The 20,495-nt window shown below is 36.6% G+C and overlaps 2 protein-coding genes across 2 annotated transcripts in view; one reads left to right on the top strand and one right to left on the bottom strand.

Moving 5' to 3' along the window:
• The first annotated feature begins 528 nt into the window (after positions 1 to 528).
• On the top strand, positions 529 to 8,549 carry LOC121422018 (60S acidic ribosomal protein P0-like). Its single transcript, XM_041616822.1, has 8 exons — positions 529 to 631; positions 1,576 to 1,676; positions 2,416 to 2,591; positions 3,189 to 3,276; positions 4,173 to 4,319; positions 6,101 to 6,209; positions 7,181 to 7,398; positions 8,014 to 8,549. The coding sequence occupies exons 2-8, from the start codon at positions 1,623 to 1,625 to the stop codon at positions 8,164 to 8,166; spliced, it is 945 nt and encodes a 314-aa protein (XP_041472756.1). The 5' UTR covers positions 529 to 631; positions 1,576 to 1,622; the 3' UTR covers positions 8,167 to 8,549.
• Positions 8,550 to 17,624: 9,075 nt separating this feature from the next.
• The window catches only part of LOC121422008 (cullin-associated NEDD8-dissociated protein 1-like), a 39,350-nt gene continuing 36,479 nt past the window's right edge, over positions 17,625 to 20,495 (bottom strand). The window contains exons 30-34 of the mRNA XM_041616814.1: positions 20,275 to 20,346; positions 19,795 to 19,905; positions 19,182 to 19,242; positions 18,629 to 18,775; positions 17,625 to 17,999 (exon numbers count right to left, since the gene is read on the bottom strand). Coding sequence (XP_041472748.1) covers positions 17,872 to 17,999; positions 18,629 to 18,775; positions 19,182 to 19,242; positions 19,795 to 19,905; positions 20,275 to 20,346 — 519 coding nt within the window. The 3' untranslated portion in view covers positions 17,625 to 17,871. The remainder of the gene's footprint in view (positions 18,000 to 18,628; positions 18,776 to 19,181; positions 19,243 to 19,794; positions 19,906 to 20,274; positions 20,347 to 20,495) is intronic.

Raw genomic sequence — 20,495 nt, 5'->3', positions numbered from 1 at the left:
GACATCCTTTATAAAACATTTTAATTTTGTTTTATCATCCCCGCAAATTCGACCCTAAGCACGTAATTTTCCTAGCGAAATATACCCTTTTTTCATAATTTTTGTGTTTTTGACACCCTTATCACGTTACGTACGTAACGTGCCCTGTCGTGAAAAAGACATCCTTTTTACGTGTTTTTTTGGTCGCGCATGGTATCCACTCGTCAATGTAAGTGGCCCCCCCGGGTGCCCCCCCCCCTTGAAAACGAGGACTTTTTATTTTGCTTATTTAATTGTCAAACTTTCCTCGGAAAATGTGCCCCCTCCCTTTTTGGAATATCTTGGATCCGCCCCTAATCATTATATTTTCTTGTTGTTATATCACACCCTCACAAATATCATCAATAGGGATCGATACATAATGTGTTATCTCGATCTATTTTATTTCACGTATCAATCCTATTAATTCCGCTGACCCATACTACGTTGAGGTATACTTTGTTCAACGGAGTTATGTCTCTTTACATTCAACGCCTATACTGATTTTCGCTGCTTCATCAGTGAGTAGGTGGAGTATGGTCGCGTGCACCAACAAAGCACGTGTACTAGTTACCAGCCAATTCTGTCTCTTTCGTTATCTTCGTCTGAAATTGTAAGAATGTGGTATTAATAACCCTCCAGAAATTGACTTAAATTAGTATTTTCTGAATGCAAAATGTTTGATATGAGCGATAATTGTGATGTATGAAGATTGAAATTTCCAATTCAAAATATTTTAAGGGGGAGATGATGGGTAATGAAATGATAACAAGTCATTTGGAAAAAAGAACCTTGTGAAATGAACATTATTTGTAGGTAGCGCTCGCTGAGTGTGTGTGCGCGTGTATAACCTACCGGTATATCATGACGAGAGCTGTCTGTGTGCATGGGTAAACGCATGCAACATGTGCAAAGCAAAGTTAGATAGGCCTAGGCCCTAGTTGCAAAGTTATTGTGCAACATTTTGGTTCTTTGGGGAATGGGAATGGACACAAATGATAGCCTTGGCCCTTGCTGTTGAACATGTTGAATGCAAAGTTGAATTGCAATTAATGTGTGAATATCATGAATGATTAGGCCGACTGAGTCTGACTCTGTCTCAGATTTCAAATGAGATTGACTATTGAGAAATGTGTGAATTTGATTTTGAGTTGATGCAATGCCAATGCATGCTGTGTGGTGTGACGTTAGGTTTATCGCTAATCAGAACCGCAATGCAAAAATTGGATCGAAAAGTGGCCATTTGATCTAGCTAACAGCCCCCTTTTCGATCCCATGGTGCATTGCGGTTCTGATTAGCGATATATCTTATTGCCTTGGCCATGCCTTGGTTGGGAGATTCATGAAAAAGTATGTGCATCATCAGAGAGAATTTAGATTTAAAAGTTATTAATGTTAAAGAAGATCAGCTGCAGTAGTCTAGTCTGAAATCCTTTCATGATGTGAATAACTGTCTACAGTAGTTTCTAATTTGTGTCATTTTTAATGGCCAAGTTACTAATTTATCTCTATCTCATTTTAAATTTTTCTCCCCTATTTTCCACTGGTTGGTTCCAGTTTGTCTTGTCTTTAAATCAGCTTCGGCGATCCTTGAGTCACACAAGATGGTCAGGGAAGACAAGGCCACATGGAAGTCCAACTACTTCGTCAAACTCATTGTAAGCATGAACTTAGTGCTATCCCATATTACAGCACTTGTTGAAAATACTATCCACATTTTGGTAATTCAAGCATTTCACAATACATGGCCACCAATGTTCATTAGCATTGGAGGCCTACTGTTCTTTCCACTTAGGGCCAGTGTTTTCCTAGAAAGCATGTGCTGTGAGTGACGATGGAAAATAAAAGAAATCCCAGGTTCAGAAAAGAATAGGGATTGATCAGGAAAACTGGCAGTGAGATCCCTGATAATTGTACTTTAAAAAAAAATTGTTATCATTCAGAATAGAAGACATTTGCAATGGCAGGAAGTGTATTATGCCGACCAATCTCTTGGAAATATGTGTAGGGGTGTAACTTAACAATATAAAAGGCAAAGTGAGTGAAATGCTTGAATTATCATTTGATAAGCTGTTCGAAATATAAAATGAGAAATTTAGAGAAATGTTTATATAATTTGTTGGGAATAAAGCTTAATTTATGAGTTTTAATTTTTATGGAACAATTTGAATTTGAAATGTGTGGTTTGTATATTATATGTATGGGGGGGTCATTGTAGGGTAAAACTGATTTTTGAACTGTCCATAAATTATTTTGATCTACCCTTTTGTACATGTATTTGAGAAGATTTCCCAAAAATGAGCCCTTCATTTTCAATTTTTCTTTTGAAGTTAGAAAAAGTCAGACATAATAAAAATACTGGTGGAAAATACATTTCATGCTCTTTCTCCTTTTCAGGAAAACTTGAATGAGTTTCCCAAGTGCTTCATCGTAGGTGTTGACAATGTCGGCTCCAAGCAGATGCAGGCTATCCGTGCCTCTCTACGAGGACATGGTGTTGTCCTCATGGGCAAGAACACCATGATCCGCAAGGCCATCAGAGGACACTTGGAGAAAGATCCCGGTCTGGAGAAGTAGGTTCATACAGGTTTAGTTCATTTAAAAAAAAAACCAGCAAATGAAAAGCTAGCAACTTAGAAGAAAAAACTTGATAATTTTTTTACTATTGTAAAATCCTTTTTAAAGATGAGTTTAACAGTGACTGATTAGAAAACATGAAAAAAGGTGTATATTCAATTGATGTTGTCTTCCTGGGTTTGCTGAGATTAATTTAAGTTGAAATCATGTTATAATGAGGGATGAATTGAAAAAGTTCATGTAGAAGATTGACCAGGAAATCACATGTTCTTGTATAGGGTTTGCTAGCCAGTAAATTAGGTTACATCAATGCTTTGTTAACAGGTTTTCAGTTATGTGGTTTTTGGCAAGTGGGAAGAAAGATAAAGTCTCTGTAATAGACGCTTCAATCAATTGCTTATTAGAAAGGGGATTAACACAATTCACAATGTGTTGTGCTGGGAGTGTTGGAAGAGCTAGTTATAGAAAATGAAGTGGCTACTGGGCTCCCCTTCTGGTATAGTAAATGGTTATCCATGTATGTCTTGTTAGTCAATATGTGTTAAACATTTTGAACTCCACCTTCTATATATCTTTCCCTTCTTTTTCTGCAGACTCCTTCCTCACATGAAGGGCAATGTTGGTTTTGTGTTCACCAAGGGAGACTTGTTGGAAGTCAGAGAGTTGATCCTTTCAAACAAGGTAAACACGCACTACAAAAATTCTGTTCAGGGAGGGGGGTGCTTGAGTAATAATTCTGGAGTCAACTTGATGTATTGAAAATATTTGTGATTTGGAGAGTGTTATGGTTATTATTTGGGTTGTTGCCATGTTTTATGATCATGATGACATAAGGGCACGTTGCCAGTGCGATGCATATAGTGCCATCAGAGCCAGAAATGGCTGAACCCACTGAAGGCCAGCATCCCACGTTGACCAAAAACCAGCCCTTTACACTACGTCTGAATCATAAAAAGGTGATGCCACTTACCAATTCTGTAGGCCTTTCGAGGCCAAGGCCTATATTTTAAATTTGTTGACTTTGGTATAATTTTATAAATATTTGCTTTTTCTTGATGCCAATCAGTTGGCATTTTGCAACATGATTATTGAATAACGTTTTAACACCTTTAATACAGCACAAAGTTTCAAAGCACAGCATATCTTTAAAATGCTCCATGTTTTGTTGCTAGAAAAGATGTTGTTTGATAGATTTGTTTGAACTAAGATGAGCTGCAAATATGATATTGAGTATGGATTGCATTCAAAGTGAATCCAAAATGTAAAAACCTGCCAAACGGGAAATATGGCCATGAATTTTGAGCTTGCCCATTTTGTGTTACAACACCCAAATCTAATGAAAGCACATTGTTATCAAGCAAGATTTCTTCTCTCTTGTCGCTACATAGAAAGAAATTGCCTCATGCCCCATTTGCGTTAATCTTATAACAACAGTGGCATGGCTGCATTGTCAGGAGGAACATTGTTCTGGTAAACTAAACATTTAAATGGCTATTGTGATTTTTCTTTCTTTTTTTTTACAAATAGCTTCCTATAAAAGTAATGTTTACACTTGTCCACAATGTTGTCTTGAACAGGTTGCTGCCCCAGCCAAGGCCGGTGCTCTTGCACCCATCGATGTGTTCATTGATGGCCACAACACTGGTTTGGGACCCGAGAAGACCTCCTTCTTCCAGGCTCTCTCCATCGCCACCAAGATCGCCAGGGGAACCATTGAAATCTTGGTAAGAATATGGTCTCTTGATGTTGATTATCAAGAAGGAAAAAGGGATATTAATAGGAAAAAGGCATAAATTTGAAGACGGGGGGGAGGGGCAAAGTAGGCAATCTCCATCAAAGAGTCAACTGTTTACTTGAGGTAACTGGTAATGATGATCTGGGGGCAAGTTGCCAGTGTGATGCATAAAGTGCCATCAGAGCCAGAAATGGCTGAACCCACTGAAGGCCCGCATCCCACATTGACCAAAAACCAGCCCCTGATAATGCGTCTGAGCCAGTTTCCTTTGTTGACAAGAGGCTTTTTGAAATGGAGTGGCCAAGTTCACTGCAGAATTTTTTCTGTCGTTACAGTACATAGTTTGCTATTTCAGAGGAACGTTAGTGTGGTCTTTATACACGATTACCAACAGATTTTTAAAGTTTTGTTTTTCCCGTCCAATGGAATGGAGTCGGATGCCCTTGAGTGCTCCTGCGACATTTGCTCCGATCGTAATTTATCAGAGGGCACAGGGTTTGAGTTCAGATTGTAATAGTTTTTGGTTTAGAATAATGTACAGACAGATTTTTGGTTTTATGTAGTCTTGGGCCCGTATGGTTTAACCCTAAATAGACTGGGCTATTTCGACACCTAAGAAGACTGGGGGGGGGGGCTGATTCAGCCCCCCCTTATGATCTCGGCCGTCGATCGCGCGATCGCGACGAAAATTGGCACACGCGTTACCCATGGCATTATCTACAAAACTATAACATCAAATTCTGCAAAAAATCTCATGTCTCATTAATTGTGCTAATTTATGCATAAAATCATAAGTTTGCTCTAATTAAATAAATAATGCCCCTGAAATGCTAATTTTTGTTTCACATACTCTAGAAAGGCATCTGATCAAATTGATTTTAAAAAAAATTAAAATCACATTTATTTTCTTATGTATTCTATTGTTTTCTAAATTTCTTATGTATTTCTTTGTTTTTCGACTTTTTGTTTTTTATTGTTTTTTCAATGGAAATTGTCGGGGACTTTATTTTGACCATAAACAAGATAAAATTAATTTATTTTAAGCAGTAAAAGGAAAAATAATGATACATTTATGAATTTTGGCTAAGAACACTATTTGCATTGGATTTGTACACAAATTCACGTTTTTGAGTAATTTTGGGTCTGCATGCACTTACGAAATGTTGCGTAATTTTGGAACCGCGTACCTGGGGGGTCACAATTTTGGTCTCAAAAGTTGCGCGAGACTTGAAATTAAAAAGTCAGCGAGCGACGCAGTCAAAAAATTTCGCGCGGCGGATTTATCACGAAAAATGTCGAGGGGGGGCTGAATCAGCCCCCCCCCCCCCCGTCTTTTTAGGGTTAAAGTTGTGGTTTAAGCATGGATAGCAAATTGTTACATAAATCACTAACCATAGAGATATTATATTTCAGCTCATTTGGTTCTTGAATCATTCATAATTGTCTAGGAAGTATAAAATAGATGATTGTCTTTACCATCGGTGAATCAGGAAAGTGCACAGTAAACATAAGAAACATACAATGTATTAAAAAATTTTGACTCTTTTGGCTTACCATAATTTTAGCACAGAGTTAGTTAAACCTGACTTCAGAATACGGGCCAGGGAGGTTAGGCTTAATGTTTGGTATATTGTGCAAACTTCCCAGCAGTTGTTGCTGAAACAATGTCATGAAACTGTGTTACTTGATGAGTGTAATCAATCGTTCAGTTCTTTAGTTTAGAAATAGTGTTATTTAATTATGTTATTGAAAATGTATTTTGTCCTACAGAACAGGGTACATCTGATCAAGAAGGATGAGAAGGTAGGAGCTTCTGAGGCTACCCTGCTTCAGATGTTGAAGATCTACCCATTTTCATATGGTCTCCAGATTCGCCAAGGTGAGTCTTCAGGGATTCCCTAATACTTGAGTAAGATGCATGTTGAAACCAGTATTCGCATGTAAAAGAATAAATTGAATATTTTATGGATTTCTATTGAGATCCTTGCTTGTTTTTTGTTATAAACTAGTGTTTAGAGGATATTATAGTGAAATCTTTTAGTAGTCTTGTTAATTGCCTCCTATTTGCAATTTAGGTAGTACTTTATTTATACTGACTTGTTTTGTTTAAAGGTAAATGCTAGTTTTGGTAACGATATCAAAATGAGTTTGTACAGAATCCAATGAAATGACCACCAAAGTGTCTGTTTGTATAAATAAAACGCATGTGCCAAAGGATTCTGGAAGAAATTGTGTAATTGCTGAGGAATCAGCAAATAAGCACAGGATTCGGGTAGAGCGTCGGGGCCCGACGCTCTAAGCAATAATTATACATTGTCCCACGTGCTCTATCTGTGTTGGGAATCTTAGGTGTGAACATTTTTCAGCGTAGATTTCAAGATTTCACAAAGTTCAGTTAATGTGACTACCAGATCTAGATCCTCGATGATATACTGACAATTAAGCCTTGTTTTACAGACTTTCTCGTGAAATCAGTGTTTACTGCAACTACTGGAATTTCTCTTTAATATGCATTTTTCCTCAGTATCTGGGCTCAAACCAAATAAATTGTTCAAAAACAAATTTTTCCCAGTGAAAATACAAGAAAATACAAATTTTGTAGCATGTTTTAGATCCAAGATTCCACCTGTTTTAGGAAAGCTTCAAATAAATCAACTAGATGACAACAAATAATTATTCCCCTTTGCAGACAACCAGAAACACAACTTGAAGCTCATTAAGTCTTCAGAACTGTCATGCGTATCACTTAAATGAAAGAAGTAACTTTTTGAGAACCTGCCTGCTGACTGGGCTCGTTATTATCACTCTTTGTTTAATTTTGTTTTTTTGTTTGATTTCTACATCCTGCAGTGTACCAGGATGGCTCTGTATTCCACCCCAGCATCTTGGATATTACCGATGCAGACATTCATGCAAAGTTCATTGCCGGCGTCGCCAACGTGGCCGCACTCTGCCTGCAGATTGGCTATCCAACCCTCGCCAGCGTACCTCACTCCATTGTCAATGGCTTCAAGAACGTCCTGGCTATTGCTGTGGCAACAGAGATCACATTCCCCCAGGCAGAACAAGTAAGCACCTGGCCTCGTAGCTTTCCTTGGACCATTGCAGAAACGCAAGTCTCTGATTGAAAATCAAGTTGCTTTGGGGGTTTAGCAATGGTCCCACGATCCCATTCAAACTGCTTGATCTACTGTAATCTAAAGCTGTTGTAATGTTATGAAATCAAACTATGTTTTCCTTTGATATTGTGCCTTTGGAGAAGCTTGGGGAATGCAGTTGTAATTGACCAATTTGGTTGGATGGTGTATTGACAACTAGAACTATTGACCAGGAGAAAAGTGGTCAGGTTATTTATGAGATGCTTCCTCTTTTTATCTTGGGAGTACATGTCGTATGTGGATTTTTTCCCTCTGAACGGTCCATTTCATAAAGACTTACAATTCAAAATTTGCTATTATAGTAGCTTCCATTGAAACCTTGATTGTGATAGGCTGCAGAGCCCTTTTACCAAGGTAGTTGCCATAATCATATGCCAAAGCTGCAACTGTTGTAACTCCGGCTCCAGGATTTTGATGTAAAGGGCATTTTGCCCATGTTGTGTTGGTATGAGATCTTATGAGGCCATCTTCCCAAGGGTAGATAACCATCCATCTTGAATGTGTCCTTTTTTTTTCACTCAATAGGCAAAGGCCTTCCTAGCTGATCCATCAGCATTCTTGGCAGCAGCTGCGGCGTCTGCTCCGGCGGCTGCTGAGGAAACGAAGGAAGAAGAACCCAAGAAGGAGGAATCCGAGGAGGAATCCGATGATGACATGGGATTCGGACTCTTTGACTAGCCAACTTGCGGGGGCCTCTCTCTCATCGACTCACTATCTTACAGTAAAATGGGACAAGAACAACCTCAACCTTCTGATGAGTTAATGATAAATTGGTGCACATTTGAAGGCTAGTAGACTTTTGGTCTGCTTTGCCACTCACCATCATTCCATGAACACTTTCAAGAAAATATCTTCTGCAAGTTACTGATGGCAGTCCATCTTCTGCATGTGAACTCTTGTTTTGGTAAAGACGGAGCTTACGGCTTCAATTCCAAAGTTGTTCATTTCTCAGTATTTTTCCTCGTCCCTTTTTACTGCATGTTTGTGATAGCAAGCATATGGGATGAACATTTAAGTTTCAATGTGTGATGAGATGAATAAATTATACCAACTACAATTCATTTGATGAAATACTTGGTAATTTGTGTGTACATTGCTAGGGATCACATGATATAGGCAACAGCAAATAGTGTTTTACAAATCAGATCTCAAAACGAACTTAAAGGTCGACCCAAGTGCCATATGGGGAAAGAGGGCTAAAGCAAGTTCAGTATTGTGTGACTACCGGTAATCTCTGTTGTGTTAGGAGTGTGGAAATTGGATTCACTGGAGATGCACAAAGGTGAAATTCAAGTGACCCAAAGTTTTGCAAGAGATTTTGTGTGGAAGATGCCAGAGTAGAGATTCGAGTAGCCTGAAGTTTAGGCGGATTTACAGCTATACCTCAACTGTTACATTTAAATGCATCTGATGCTGGGAGACTACATTGAGTGCGAGGTAACCACCCTCTATTACACTCCCATCTTGCTTTAATTGTCATTTTCTTTTTGTCAACTACAGTGTGGTGCAGGTTTTTCTTAAAAGAAATTGACGATTGTCAAAAAGAAGAAGAAAAAAATGCTCAAGCAAGGCTAGTGTTTGGGCGGTGGCTGCTTGTAGTCTTGCTGCGTCTGACATTTTGCATAACATCATGCAGACTTGTATAAGCAAAGAAATAGTTGCAGCCTCCGCCTCGATTTTAGACTAGGGTTGTGGTTTTCGATTGAAGTCTTTTGTGACAGGTAGAGCAAGATTAAGATCTGCGAAAATTTAGAATGGAGAGTTTTTGCATGGGATAAGATTTCCTTTAAAGTGGAAGAGAATGTATAAGTTGTGCAAGATTAATGATGCTGGGTATGAGTGAGACAATGACCAGAATTGCCAAAGAAATGAAAATCATTGGTTGAACCCATGGTTTATGCAGATTTCCTGTATAAATTATGTTATTTACTGCGTATTATTAGAAAAATGTCTAATGCTGATGCGCGCTCTTGTCACAGTGCGCCATATTCACGCCTTTTGCCATGCTTGCTTATGTATGCTATTTTATTCAGGAGTTACCGTTTTGAAGAGTAGACTCAAAAGCAGTGGACTTGTGAATAAAACAACATACTTTCCCATGGCAACAGCCGTCAATTTGCCACACTGACAAAAGCTTGCATCAGCATTGGACATTTTTCTAATATAGACTGGTAAATAAGCATAATTTATACAGGAAATCTGTGTAAACCATGGTTTGATCAATGGTTTTCAAAACCGCCTTTGGGAATTTGGGCCATTGTGTTTGAGTGAAAATGATTGTGAGGACAGAGAGAGATGTTCTCAGTCTAGGAGATGGATAAGAAGGCCAAGAATTTAATGTACATGTTGGGGTTTGGAAGGAGAGGTTTGGTGAAAGCAAATTTGGTACACTGGGAGAAGTCCAGCTTGGGAGGTATGATGGGCATGTTTTTAGAAGGGGTTGAGCTAGTTGGTTCAGAGAAAGAGGGGTCATAAAAGACGTGGAAGCCTCGAGTTAGAGGGAAGGAGGTGAACCCAACCGATCCGGGTAGGCGTTTCTTAACCCTATCTAGGCCGGGGGGGGCCTCGGAGGCCCCCCCTCAACAAATCGCGCAATATTTTCGCCGCGCGAAATTTTTTGACCGCGCCACTCGCTGACTTTTTACTTTCAAGTCTTGCGCAACTTTTGAGACCAACTTTGTGTCCTCCGGGTACGTGGTTCCGAAATTACGCAACATTATGTAAGTGCATGTCAGACCGAAAATTGCTCAAAAACGTGATTTTGTGTACAAAGTCAATGCAAATTGTGTTTTCAACCAAAATTCATAAATGTATGATTATTTTTAGTTTTGCTGCTCTAAATGTATTTATTTTATGCTTTTTATGATCACAGAAGAGTCCCCAACAAATTTCATTGAAAAAACAATGAAAAACAAAAGGTCAAAAAACAAAGAAATACATAAGAAATTGCAAAAAACAATAAAATACATAAGAAAATGATTTGATATTGCAATTTTTTTCATGTACACTTGCTAAGAACACCACAAAGAGTTTCTATACCAAAAATTAGTACATTTGGAGCTTTATTTAGGGAGTTAGAGGAAAAAGTATGATTTCGCATACTAATTACGCATAAATTAGCATAATCACTTAATAGCGACTCGCACGAAAAAAATTACTATACAATCTTGGAGATTATGTCCCAGGCAACCAGCATGCCAATTTTCGGCGCGATCGCGCGGTCGACGGCCGAGATCTTAGGGGGGGCCTGGGAGGCCCCCCCCGGCCATATGAACTCCCAAAATACCCCGGCCTAGATAGGGTTAAAGCCATTCGTAAATTATGAGTGACTTTATGAACAACTAGTGAACCTTCCTTACGTGCTAAATCAACAGACAACAGGGTGTATATCATTTAGCACAAGAAAGAATCACCAATCATTCGGAAAGTTGCTTGTAACTAATGAAACACCCATCCACATACTGGAACAATAGAAATATCTCTAGTTTTCATAATTGGATATAAAGACAATATCAGTGTCCATAGGACATTTTTAAGATCTTTCAGATTCTTTCTTATGGCCCAAGTGGTAGGAGGCTTACAATATTTTGCAAGTAAATATTTTTCAATACATCCTTGAGTGAACAGATAAGCCATCCTTGTAGTTGGGGGTTAAATTTTCTTGGAATGACCCCCCCCCCCACAAAAAAAGGAATATATAAATAAAGTAAAACATTTTTTTTAATGAATAAATAAAAGATTGAGTGGTTGAGTGAATTAATCAAATAGAATAAAATTGTATAAAAATATAATTATAAATATAAACGTTACTAATTTATTTTCAAAATAAACAAGTGAAATATAGATCTATAACTGGACTCTAACCTTAGTTAATAGTCCTTGGGGGCAATATGCCCCATCCCCCGTCATTTTTGCATTTTTTTTTAAATTATTATCACAGTATATTTACTTTTTACTAAGAGTTGGGGTGTAATGTGGTGTACAATAATTGAGTGTACAGGGTTACAAAAAAATGACTACAAAGGTTCACAGATTCACCCTTGACAATTAATTTGTTCTGACAAATTATTAAAGGCCAAGTCCACCCCAGAAAAGTATAAGCCAGTTCGTAGTTCCTTTCTGCGCATGATCAAAATATTCTACGCATGATCAGAGGAAGGTCATTTGTACTAAAGTGACATGGTGGTTTAAAATCTAATGAGATAAGCACCAACTTTGATGTCTTGCTTATTCATATATTCTTTTGAATTGTGGTTTTCATTTACATCCACAAAAAACAATGCGTCCACGAACAACTGGTATTCCAGTTTGTCAAGTACATTGTGCAACATGCTATGATATGCGTTCAAAGAAGGAATGCAATAAATACCTTCATGAAGTGTTCATGGGTGTGCTATTCTAGTCACCTGGTCTATTCAATTTCTTCATCCTGCTATGTAAGGCAAACTTACGTAATATCTTGCTTTGAAATCTGCCTATCATAATGAAAGAAATGAAAGGTCATTTGACCAAAATTGTCCATGAAGTAACTACGAACTGGTCTATTGATTTGAAACAAACATGACGCTGCAAATTTAATCAAAATGGGATAAATGCACAACTCGGCAATATCCAAATGAGAGTGTTCATGATGTCCATCACTCACTATTTCTTTTGGTTTTTATTGTTTGAATTATACAATATTTCATTTTTTTTTATAGATTTGACAATGAGGATCAACTTGACTTAATCACAAACTGTTAAAATAATGGTAATTCCACATGTTCAAGGGGTAATAAAATTTTGTTTCACATGAAAAAGAGGAGAAAATTTTTCATATTTCATCTAATAAAATAAAAAGAAATAGTGAATGGGTGACGTCATCAGTCTGCCTATTTGCACACCCACCAGGATAAGCATATAACTGTTTTGTGAAATTCAGCGAAAATATAATAAAATATCATAACTTTCTTATTTTACATCCGATTTTGATGAAAATTTCAGTGTTTTGTTTGTTGGATTTTTCTCCTTTTATTCAAATCAACTTTTTGGTGGGGTGGACTTGTCCTTTAAAAGATACAATCATGACAAGAAAGCATGGAAATCTGTAATGGCAACCAAATTTATTAACATATCCATTTTAAAAGTGATCCACAAAATCACTTCATCAAGCAACAAACTGTTGCATCCTCATCACATTCCAATTCGACATGTATGAAGTAAAGAAATATATGCACCCAAATTCAGTTTAAAAAAAAAAAGTCATACTTAAATCTAGTATATTGTTTATGCCGGTGCATTAATGATGAATTTCATCAAAGGTGGTACCAGTGACAGATGTAAAATGTAGTTGCTAAGTTTCATTGGAAATTCAATAAATACCACAAGTAGTGTTGCACAGCTTACAAGAGGATAGATTTTTCACCAAAATGACAGGAGATGTTTTTAATGCAGTGCCAATTATCCATTACCATACCTACAAATTCTATCATCAATCTGGGGGATCGGCATTTGTTAGTGAAGATAACATTCATTATTACAACGCTTTCATCATTAAAGATAAATACCAGTTGCAGTGATAACGATCTCAAAATGAGTTTGAACAGAATCCAATGAAATCACCACCTAAGTGTTTGTATGTATAAATGAAAAATAGTTGCCAAATGGCTCTGGAAGAAAATGCGCAATTGCTGAGAAATGAGCAAAATATGCACGGAATTCCATCAAATGTTGGGTATTTTTCAAAGCAATATTAATGCACTGTCCCACACATGCTTTTATGTGTAAGGGATCATCAGAATTATTGATTTTGAGCTAAGATTTCATGATTTTACAAAGTTAAGTTTACAATAATGTACCAGATCTAGATGTACGATAATATTTTGACAATTAGCCTTGATTTAAAAGACTTTCTCATGAAAAAAAATGTTTGCTGTAACTACTGTCTTTTGCCTTTGAAAATGTACTAAAGATAAATGAATAAGATACAGTTAGATCTGCTTATTTGGAACAATAGGCCAAGAAAGTGTAAGTCCAGAATATTGAAAGTCATGCATTATTCATGTCAAACTTCACCTAAATATCAAATAGATTTCCATGGATCCTTAACGTTCAATTTACACAGACTAGCCTGCATAAGATATAAAATGGACATTTTGAAAATAGGGAAACCCAGATTTGATAAAAAGTAACCATAAGCCCCCAGTATTGACATTCAAAAGACAACATGATGAAATAATAAGAATTTTCAATTCAGCTGAAATGTTCATGGAAAAAAAAGGTTGTGCACCCCCCCCCCCCCCCCATCTCATGCACATGTTCTTGACTCATGAGCCTAGCCAAGAAGTGTTGGCTGTACAGTAACAGACAGGAAGGAATAACCGTTTCTGGGAATTTATTCAACAAAATCTGACATCTATGTATTGGTGAGCATAGCCAACAAAGTTCAGCTGAACAACCGATGTACAGAGAGCTTTTGGTGTATGGCTTCAGGTTCATTTCCCTCAATCAAATTTCAAGACGGCAGAAATTTGTTTGACTGGCAAAATTTGACATAAAAGATGTAAATAATACATGTCTGCATATTCTGGGGAGAAAAAAAACAAGTGGAATGCCTCTGGCGCTCTCGACTGCATTACGCGATTTAATATAGCAGCAGTGCCGACTTTGAAAACTACTGTAAAAATAATTGTTCACAAAAAACATCTAATGACTACATTCATTGACCCTAAATGACATTTGAAGTTGATCATGTGACCCAAGACTTGTCTGTGATAATTGAGGCCCTATTTCCACATTTCATAAACTATATCCATAAACTTTCAAAGTTATTATGGTAATGGTAATTCAACAATTACCCCCAACTTGGCCAAAGTTCATTCATTAACCTTAATTGACCTTCATCACGTGACCTGAAACTTGCAAGGTATGTTCAGTAATACTTGATTAACCAGTTCCATGACATTTACTCCTGTGACAATTGCTCCAATGGAAAATCTGCAAGTTAAGTTTAAATTAAACCCAACCTTTGAAACTAAATAAACCCTAGTCCTTATCTTCACATTATTCCGAGATAAAAACAATATTACAATCCTGACTCTCACCCTATGTCTTCTGAGATCTCAAGGCTAGAGCAAATTTTGTGTCATCGATTAACCTTGTGTCCAAATTTTATGTCATGTCAGGTTTTACCTGATTAGAAAGTACGAATGCCTGTGAGCAAGCAACCAGGGGACGGACCACTTAAGGTCCTCTCCGAGGGACCTGGTAATGAGGATAAATGCCTTACCAAAGGGCACTAGCGCACCACTTGGGAATCGAACCCGGGTCAGCGGAATCCGAAAAACCCCGCTCTACCAACTGAGCTATCGCACCTCCTTATACTTTCTAAGTTATGATGACATTTCAAAAACTTAAACTTAGGTTCAGATTTTGATGTTGATTCCCCAAACATGTTCACTGACCCTACATGACTTTGACCTTGGTCATGTGACCTGAAAGTCAGGCATGATGTTTAGTAATGCTTGATTACCCTTATGTCCAAGTTTCATGGACTAGGTCTATATCCTTTCTAAGAGATGATGACATTTCAAAAACTTAACATTTGGTTAAGATTTCAAAGTTGAAACCGCTGCCGCCATAAGAAAAGCGGCGCCTATAGACTCCCTCTGCTATGCAGGCGAGACAAAAATGCTTAATATTGGGCCTCTATTCAACTCACAGAGAGCTAAACTTACAAGTAAGCAGTCTACTGTACTTTCAGCTGATAAAATTTCCACATTTAAAAGGGGAAGGAGGTTGCTTTACTAAGAAATTTTGATTTCAATATAGATTTCCTTCTTTATTAATAAAAAGTAAATTCAGAGTGGTTGAAGATTATTGTTCACCAATCCTAAAATAATGACGGAAAACAAACAAAATTCTGCCGATTGGGTAAAAATAAATGCTCCAAAGTTTATTTCCACCAGTCCTTTTAACTATATTACAAGCTCGTACAAAGAGAACAGCACTCATTACATGCCACATGCAATGTTAAGAAGACCATTCATCTTTAAACATCTCAAAATGGCAGAAGCCCTGACATGATTTCCTACAAAAGGGGCTACTGGGGGGACCAACAAATATAAGGCCATCAAACTTTCCAGCTTTGAGAAATGATGATTACTTATACTGCAGAAAGAACATGGCTTAATGTCATATTTATTTTATTTTCACGGATGAACGCTTAAAGAAATACTTGGGTGTTGCTTTTTTGCAATTACTCTCACGATCTCCCTATATTGCAAATTATTGTAAGCTTTGCAGTGAGATATTGTTACATATCACAACTCTTAATAATAATAAGCAACATAAAATGCATAAATTCTTAATATAAATTTTGCTCCAAGTATGTGCATGCAGAAATTCCTAATCAAAGATATCAACATTCAATGTCAATTTTTTTTAAACAAATAATTCTTTCCAATGTATCAATTCAATACTGTACATCACTCTCTACAAACTGATTAGACACTTAGAAATCTTACTTAACGATTGGCCAGCCTTTCAAAACCAAAATGCCTTATAATGACAAACAGTTACTGTCCATCAATGCTCAACCCCTGAAAGCATGTAGATTTATAAAGGACTTGTGCATACATCCTTTTCACCTTTAAACACCCCCATCCCCCCAAAAAAAAAACTACTGAAAAGGATACATTCATCAAGGACTACTTCACTAATGAAACATGAATGGTGATAATCTGACATTTTTTCCCTTCCCCATGTGTTTTTTAACACACAGATACGATACAAATTTTTGCTTTAAATACCAATGTACATTTACAATACTTGAAGTTATCACACTACATATAAAAACGATACACAAACAGTATGGTACATGATTCCTTTCCACATGTACACGCAAGAAGGCATGTTCATAACAAAAACCAAAAGACAAAGAAAGCATATACATTGGTATGAACCAATCATACATATGATGTAAAGAAGATATAAATGAACCCTGTAACATAAGAGTTAAGATCAATCGCACATTTATGTGAAACTGTATAATCTATGACATACCTAGTACAAAGAGTTATAATCAATCACAAACATTAATATTATGTTACAGGGCCTGGCTGCAAGAAAATATAATGACAACATAGTCAAGAGTTTTGGGAGCATGTCGCATGAATCACCTTTGCCTGTGATTTCCACTGACATAGTTCCTCTCAACCAATCAAAAGGATGGATTTTAAGTAGCTTATAACGACACAGATACGAGACCGAGTCCGCATATACGTGGACTGTGTAAAATGTTGTATTCTTCTAGGATGACCAGCTAGTTGCCAACAGGTTGGACATTTCTACAACATGAGATTGAAATAGTGTGTCTATAACACATAGCACTAGCAGCTGATTAAGAAGCAAAAAGACACAGTTCCAAGCATGATTTCCCCCCCCCCAAAAAAAAAAAAAAATCATGCTTTGTTTCTTGCCATTTTAATTGTAAGTTCTGTCTTCTAAAGACCATTTCATGAAAGCTGTCAGCACTGACACATGATGCATGAATTTTAATCTTTGTGTTTTACAAATTGTTTAAACACCATAATACCATGATGCATGCATCCTTCAAAAATTTCCAACTGGGGTTACCAAAGGTGTGGGTCCTAGACTCAAACTTTCCTCCCTATTATCATTAAGAAATATATTCAGAAGATGTGTGTGTTGTGTAAAAATTTGGAAATGTGATATTTAGGGATAATTCCAGATTACCAGCATACAGAAAACATGGAGAGATTCTTAATCTGACAAAAGTGGTTGCATGATTAAGAGAAGTATGAGGTCAAGCAGGAAAAAAATTATAACAATAGAAACACGAAACAAATAACTCACAATAAAATAGAAAATATATAATTTTTCCCATGAAACATGAGGTCTTTTAGCAGTTTGCATTCAAAATTATGCATATCTCTATATAAATTTGAGAACACAAGTCTACTCTATTTTTCTAAAATCAAATCAAATGAAATTAATTCAATTGGATTTGTGGACTCTAATGTACCACTACAGAAAATGCTAGTACATATAATTCCTTTTTTAATCATCAAGAATATCATATATCCTTATAATAAAAATGTGTAGCACTATGCTTTATTGTGTAGTTTTTGTGTGAGGTTTTTAACAATGAGGTCTCAAGGATAGTGACATGAAAAATAGCAAAAAGAGCTTTCTCACAACATTGAATAGGATAAGAGTTTCTAGTAATGTCCAGCCGATAAAATAATAAAACAAATTACACCCATGCGTGGTATCCAAAATGATTTAAGGCAAACAATAAAGAGGAGTATCTGTATGTCTATGAATAAGAAAACCTGGATCAATAGATTCTACAAATTGATAGAAGTGAAATATAAATGACATCTAACTGGTATCCATGAGTGAATCGCTGCTACTGAGAGTTGAATCTTTCTGGATACTGTCAAACATGGTAGCCATCTCAGGACTGGAGCGGATCTGCATCAGGAACTCGGTCAGAAGCATGTTCTTGTCTGCAAAAAGGAGGAGTTAAACAAAGGAGAGATCAGAATAGGAGATAAACAGTGAGGAGAGATAGCGACGAGAGATTAGATGAGGAAATCAGGGAAAAGACATGAAGAATACAACAAAAAAAATAAGCATGCACTGGATAGGGTCAAATAGTCAATTCAGTTACCCTATTATTATCTTTACCATGGCAGTCTAGTGGGTGCTCATTCAATATGTTCAGTGTTGCATTATATGATGTTACAATTTATTTGATGTATTTCATAATTGCAAAAGTATGATGATGATGATAATAACGATGATTGATAGTGATGACTGATGGTGATGATGAAGATGATGATGATTGATGATGATTGTTGATTGATGATTGATGATTGATGATGATGATGATGGTAATAATGATTGATGATGGTGATGATGACGAGTTCGATCCCGGAAATGGTGTAATTTTCTTAAGCAAAAAATGATCCACAATGTGCTGCACCAAGCCAGGTGAGTCAAGCTATATCCTATACTATATTATCATCATCATGATGATGATAACCAGTTTTCTAAAAAAAAAAAAAAAAACCATAAATAATAATCATGATTTTATTATTTTTAGGGGGAGAGTGTAATTTCATTATTGTCTCACCACTATCTGGAACAGCCTGTAAAGCTGCTACAACCCTCATGGCTGATCGTTTCAACTCATCCTGTTTCTCAAACTCCTGCTTAACTGAGTTAGCTTTAACCTTGGTGGTACATGTTGTTCTCAGTGGTTCGATTAGTCTGTCTAGCCCTGGATAGGATACACGAAAATCATTTCGTAAACAAAATCTCAACAGTTTACAACTCATTGGGTGAGTAAATGTAATATATGCAAATGATAGATCATTCAAGCAGAAGTTACAAAATCTGTTGGATTATATGATCTGAATACATTAAACTAATATCATGTTTAAAACATTTATTAAAAATCAAATCTATAAATATCACTGACAAAAATGAATAAAAATAGCATGAAGTAAATAAATTTTGACTACAAAACAGAATAATATCAGAATGGTACATCAAGATCAATTTTTTGAGTAATTTTGGGCCCGAAAGCACTTTTAGGAGTCAAATGAAAGGGCTTGAACACTTTGATATAAATCCAAAATATCATTATCACCATTTTTCCCTTGAATAAACAAGTCATGACTCACTCTGTAAGATTGCATGTGGGCTAAGCGTTGACAATCTGACAAGCATCAAGTATGTCAGCATCTGTGAAACGAAAAAACAAAAACAAATTATTTCCAACCTTATGCTGTTGATAGTACAGTCCTCTTATAGTATGAGGTTAAATGATGCATCTCAACTGGAGAGCTAAAGGAAGACTGGTTTGAAAGGTGGCTCCAGAGACAACAGACACTCAATTCGGTCAAGACCACTGTTGCGGGCAGGACATTCCAAAAGCAGAAGTCATTTTGAGACTACACAGATTTTTGACAGCATGCCAGATCACAAATATATTACACGCCTAAACATTCTGACATTTTTAAAAATAATTACCTCTTCAACTTTTAACCTTGTTACTCCAAAGTCTATTCGGATAATTTCCACTCCCATGTGGATACATGAACTAAGTCTTCTTTTTTTAATTCCTCAAATGGGTCTCCAATTATCCCAAGTAAAGGTCATGATTCTGAGTGGTTTTGGTACCTCTCAATAACCTGCAGACATCATAGTAAAAGTCAGAGAAATTCTGTATTACCCCAAGTGATCTAGTTTGACCCAAGTGACTCTGAATGACCCTAAGTGATAACCCCGTCTTACCTTGACATCATAGTGATCCTTGAGTCCATCTTCTAAGTGATTGAGAAACTCAAAGATATCCAGTCTGTCCAGACATGATTCTAGTAATGTGTACATACATTCAAATGCAGCCTGTTAAAGAAAACAAATTTATCAAATGATTGAAAAAAATTGTCATATTCATCAAATCGCCAAAATCACTCAGGAAGTATGAACATGAAACATGCATTATCAAGCCTGGTTAACAGTAAAGTTTAAAGAAAAGAAATTATACAAATATTGCATGACTAGAAGTTGAATGATATATTTAGATATTGACTGACTAGAAGTTTAGTTTATGCGATGCTTAGAAATTGAATATTATACAGGTATAAGAGGGGGATATGATAACAAAAGATCAATAATGGAAAGCTATGGGGTAGCCTCATAGAGTATCATGATAACAAATTTCATCTGATAAGGAAAGCATTCATGCTGATACATGGTTAACATGTAGTTTACCTTTCTTGTATCTAAGCCGTCATCTACCGTGTGTTTGAAGGGACCCATCTCTACCTCTCGGATCAGCTCTTTCTGTAAAACAAAGAAAGCAAAAATCAACTTATTTATCAAGGAACTTTAAATCAACAAATAATAATACACTACCGGTATAATATGAATGTTATTTGGGCTCAAAATAAAAAAGTTTGAACAATTAGCCAGAGAAAACAGAGAACAGAATG

Source organism: Lytechinus variegatus, chromosome 1 (assembly GCF_018143015.1).
Source record: "Lytechinus variegatus isolate NC3 chromosome 1, Lvar_3.0, whole genome shotgun sequence".
Lineage (NCBI taxonomy): Eukaryota > Metazoa > Echinodermata > Echinoidea > Temnopleuroida > Toxopneustidae > Lytechinus > Lytechinus variegatus.
Note: the sequence above shows the minus strand (reverse complement) of the source record. Positions and strands in the feature narration are given on the sequence as shown.